This window comes from Acanthamoeba castellanii (genome assembly GCF_000313135.1).
Source record: "Acanthamoeba castellanii str. Neff unplaced genomic scaffold scf7180000084777, whole genome shotgun sequence".
NCBI classification, from domain to species: Eukaryota; Discosea; order Longamoebia; family Acanthamoebidae; genus Acanthamoeba; species Acanthamoeba castellanii.
In genome coordinates this window covers 938583-942149 of record NW_004457712.1, presented here as the reverse complement: position 1 = coordinate 942149, position 3567 = coordinate 938583, and the positions used below count along the sequence as shown (strand labels likewise).

Here is a 3567-nt window from a genome sequence, read left to right as displayed (position 1 = left end):
GGGCGCTGGTGCCTCTCGTCCCTCCCGAGCACGTCGCCGCCTTCATCGCCTCCCTCTTCGCCTCCCATCCCCGACCACGCCGGTACCACCTTCTTTTGTTTATTTTTATTATTCATCATTCCTTTTTATTGTGCATGTAAGGTGGCGATCGAGGTGTAGAGACACTACTGATCCTGTGTGTGATGGTGTGGGTGCGTGTGTGTGTGTGTGTGTGTGTGCGTGCGTGTGTGTGCGTGTCACCAGCGGGCATCGACCACAACCTGGCGCACGGCACGCTGCTCCAGATCCGTGCCACATTCTCGAGGCCCACCTGACCTCCAACAACGCGGCCCTCAAGGCCGCGATCGTGGAGGCGGCGGTGGCGAGCGTGCAGGCCAAGGAAGTGCTCCTGCTGGGCGTTGTCTGCCCGCCCGTCCAGAGCGAATTCTTGTCCATCGTCGCCTCGCTCGTCCCCTTTTCGTTCGGCCTCAAGGAGCGCTCCACCCGCTGGGTCTCATCTCTCCGCATGAAGCCCGGTACGCTTGCCCCCCCCCGTGTGTGGTGTGTGCGGTGTGTGTCGTGTTGTGCTGACGCGTGATGGCGTAGAAACGACGGAGCCGCTGGTGAACACGATGGGCCACATCATGTCGGCCACGCTGCGCCGGAAGGCGGCCACGCTCGAGCTCGCGGCCCTGGTTGAGGGCGGCGAGCGGGAGAAGGCCACAACGCGCCTCCTCGAGCTGATCGAGGACTTGGACTACGAAGTGCGTGCGCTCGCCATCAAGTTTGCCCTCAAGGCCCTCCAGTCCGACACCTCACTCCTGTACGCACCATCACACACACACACACACACACACACACACACACACACACACACACACACACACGACACAGAGAAAGCAGTGCTGACGTCATCATTGTGTGCCGGCGCAGGTTCGATTGGCAGCGCGTGCAGGGCACGTTGCTGCAGCGGCTGCACACGGAGTCGCACCACACGTGCATCAAGCACCTCCTGGCCCTCCTGTTCGTGTTCCCCGTCCCGCTGCCCGACAGCGTGCTTCTGGGCGACGCCGCCGTCGGCTCCGCGCTCGACACACAGACCTTCTTCGCGCACCTGCGCGGGCTGCTCGACCGATGGCCCAACGGCGCGACCCGCGAGAACATCGTCTCCCACATGGGCGTCTACCTTTCCCAGGTGCGTGTGCGCACACACGTGTGCGGTGGTGCGTGTCATGCGTGTGCGGTTGCGCGTGTGCGGCCGCACTCACAAGCGTGTGTGTGTGTGTGTGTGTGTGTGGTGACGTGCAGGGTCCGGCGTGCTTTGATGCGGCGGCGGTGGCGGGGATGGTGGGTCTGTACAAGAAGCAGCCGGTCCCGCTCGCCGCGCACTTTGCCACCGACGAGGCCGAAGCCGGGCTGGCCGACCGCCACGACCGCCTCATCGAACTCGAAGACCGCGAGGGCGTCCGCGCCATCCAGACCTACACCAAAGAAGTACGTGCGCTCTTTTGTGTGCGTGTGCGATGACGCGTGTGCTGACGCGCGCGAGTGTCGTTGTGTGTGTGTGTGTGTGTGTGGTGTCTGTCTGCAGGTGCGGCTGGCTTTCCAGATCCTGAATCTGGAGAAGCGGATCCTGCAGGCGATGAAGACGTCGCGACCCGACGGGTCGATGCTGTACGAGGCCCTGTGCGTCGACCGCGAGGTGTGGCACCGCACCCAAGGAGGTCCTCCTCCACACTCACTCGCCCAAGTCCCCCACCGCCCCCCAACCCCTCGGAGGCCAGCGGCGGCCGCACCGGCGAGACCACCCACAAGATCATCGGCGATGGACTCACCCAACTCGTCGACAAACACCTGCGTTTTTGGTTTCGTTTCGATTTCATCTCATTTCGCCTTGGCAAACGACAAATTTTGCACAATTCAGTATTTGGCAAACGACAACAAATATTGCAGACAGCAGTGGCGTGTATCGTTTGCGGGTTAGGAACGCCGCACCACAGGCTGGTTACGATGCATCATCATGGCTCGGGGCCGGTCAGCGCTTTCAGGATGAGGTGCACTTCCCCTAATCTCAATGGAAAGTTGCGATTCTTTGAAAGAAGAGCCAATTACTGACTTAACCAGTGAGCTGCACACGGGTCAAGTCAGTAATCAAAGCTGAGAATGGCACCATAATCGTGAGGGTAACATCGCAGCCGTGGGCAATGAGGAGGAGCTGAGCAAGACCGAGGCCTTCCCTACGAAGTGGACGCATCGATGCCACCTTCAAGGCGGTGGTCCTGGCCAAGTACGGCGACCCCCCACACACACACTACGCGTTGGAGACTGCGCTGAGCCTCTCCTCTTACGATGCTGCCTGCAGGGTTGGTGGACGGGCACACGCGCGCGCGTCTCACCCCGTGTGGGCCGGCGACCACGTGTGCACGAGTTCGCGATGAAGCTGGCGGGTGCCACCCGGCCGACATGGACATCCACCACAATTTCTTCGGCCACACCCGCACCGCCACTGAGGAGGAGGAGGAGGAGCTGCTGGGTAAGTGTGTCGTGCGTGTCGTGCGTGTCGTGTGTGTCGTGTGTGTGCGTCCAGCACGCCTTGGTTGCAACGATCATCACCCTTTCTGACTTGAATCGTTGTGGACGGGGTCCCCTGTAGTAATAGGGTGCCTGCAACGGTTGAACCGCATGCTGCGCTTGGGCACGACGCTCGTCGAGTGCAAGAGCGGCTGCGGCCTCGAGACGGAGATGAAGATGCTCAAGGTAGGTCGTGCGCCTCCTCCGCACCGTACAGGGACTGCCGACCAGGCCACGTCGAAGAAGGCATTCTCCAACAACCGAACGGATTCCCCTCAAGGTGCACGTGCCTATCAGCGCTATGGTGTGGTGTGGTGGCTGGTCCATGGCTGTGGATCCAAGACAAGCTCACTCTCTCTCTCCCTCTCTCTCTTGGCTCCATAACAGGAGCTCATCGATGTGTGTTGAAGGGCGTGTTCGACCAGGCCCAAGTATAATATTGGGGGCTCGACCTCTCCCACTCTCCCTCGAGACCTGCGCTTGATGATGATGATGGTGACGATGATGATGTGTGTGGGTGTGCGTGTACGAATCACGGCAGGCGCATTCTTGAGGCGGGCAAGGAGGCCGGCCTTTTGCTCAACTTGCATGGCGACGAGATCAACTACATGAACGCCGTAGAGCTCGGTGGAGAGCTTGGTGCGCTCAGCATCAGGCCACCTCGAGCGAGTACGGACCCGCACCTTCTCACTCCCTTCGCCTTTCGCCGGCTTCAGCGGTGTGGTCGGCGGTGTGGTCGGGGGGGGGATCACCATCAACGCTCCTCCTGACGGTACCGTCATCGAATGCAGGTGGAGCGATGAAGGCAGGTTGCGGCCATGGCCAAGGTCGCGACGTTCGCCGTGCTCCTGCCCACCACGGCCTACATTCTACGCTTTGGAGCACCCGCCCGCTCGCAAGATGCTCGAAGCCGGTAAGCCCCTGGGTTCGAAGTGCAGTGTGCGTCGTCATGGTGGGTGGGTGGGTGGGTGGCCTGACATGGATGTGGTGCGACCAACAGGTGTGCCGGTGGCGCTC

General features: G+C 61.4%; 2 protein-coding genes across 2 annotated transcripts in view; both read left to right on the top strand.

Annotated features, from left to right (window-relative positions):
* ACA1_293050 (uncharacterized protein) overlaps nucleotides 1–2048 on the top strand; it is a gene marked incomplete at both ends in the record, with an annotated part of 2514 nt that extends 466 nt beyond the window's left edge. The window contains 6 exons of the mRNA XM_004368102.1: nucleotides 285–515; nucleotides 586–802; nucleotides 913–1174; nucleotides 1288–1473; nucleotides 1571–1681; nucleotides 1980–2048. Of these exons, the coding sequence (XP_004368159.1) occupies nucleotides 285–515; nucleotides 586–802; nucleotides 913–1174; nucleotides 1288–1473; nucleotides 1571–1681; nucleotides 1980–2048 (1076 nt within the window). The remainder of the gene's footprint in view (nucleotides 1–284; nucleotides 516–585; nucleotides 803–912; nucleotides 1175–1287; nucleotides 1474–1570; nucleotides 1682–1979) is intronic.
* A 394-nt stretch (nucleotides 2049–2442) lies between these two features.
* On the top strand, nucleotides 2443–3467 carry ACA1_293040 (uncharacterized protein; the record flags this gene model as incomplete). Its single annotated transcript, XM_004368101.1, has 6 exons — nucleotides 2443–2512; nucleotides 2639–2743; nucleotides 2768–2864; nucleotides 3092–3189; nucleotides 3267–3322; nucleotides 3360–3467. The coding sequence occupies 6 exons, from the start codon at nucleotides 2443–2445 to the stop codon at nucleotides 3465–3467; spliced, it is 534 nt and encodes a 177-aa protein (XP_004368158.1).
* Nucleotides 3468–3567: the final 100 nt, after the last annotated feature.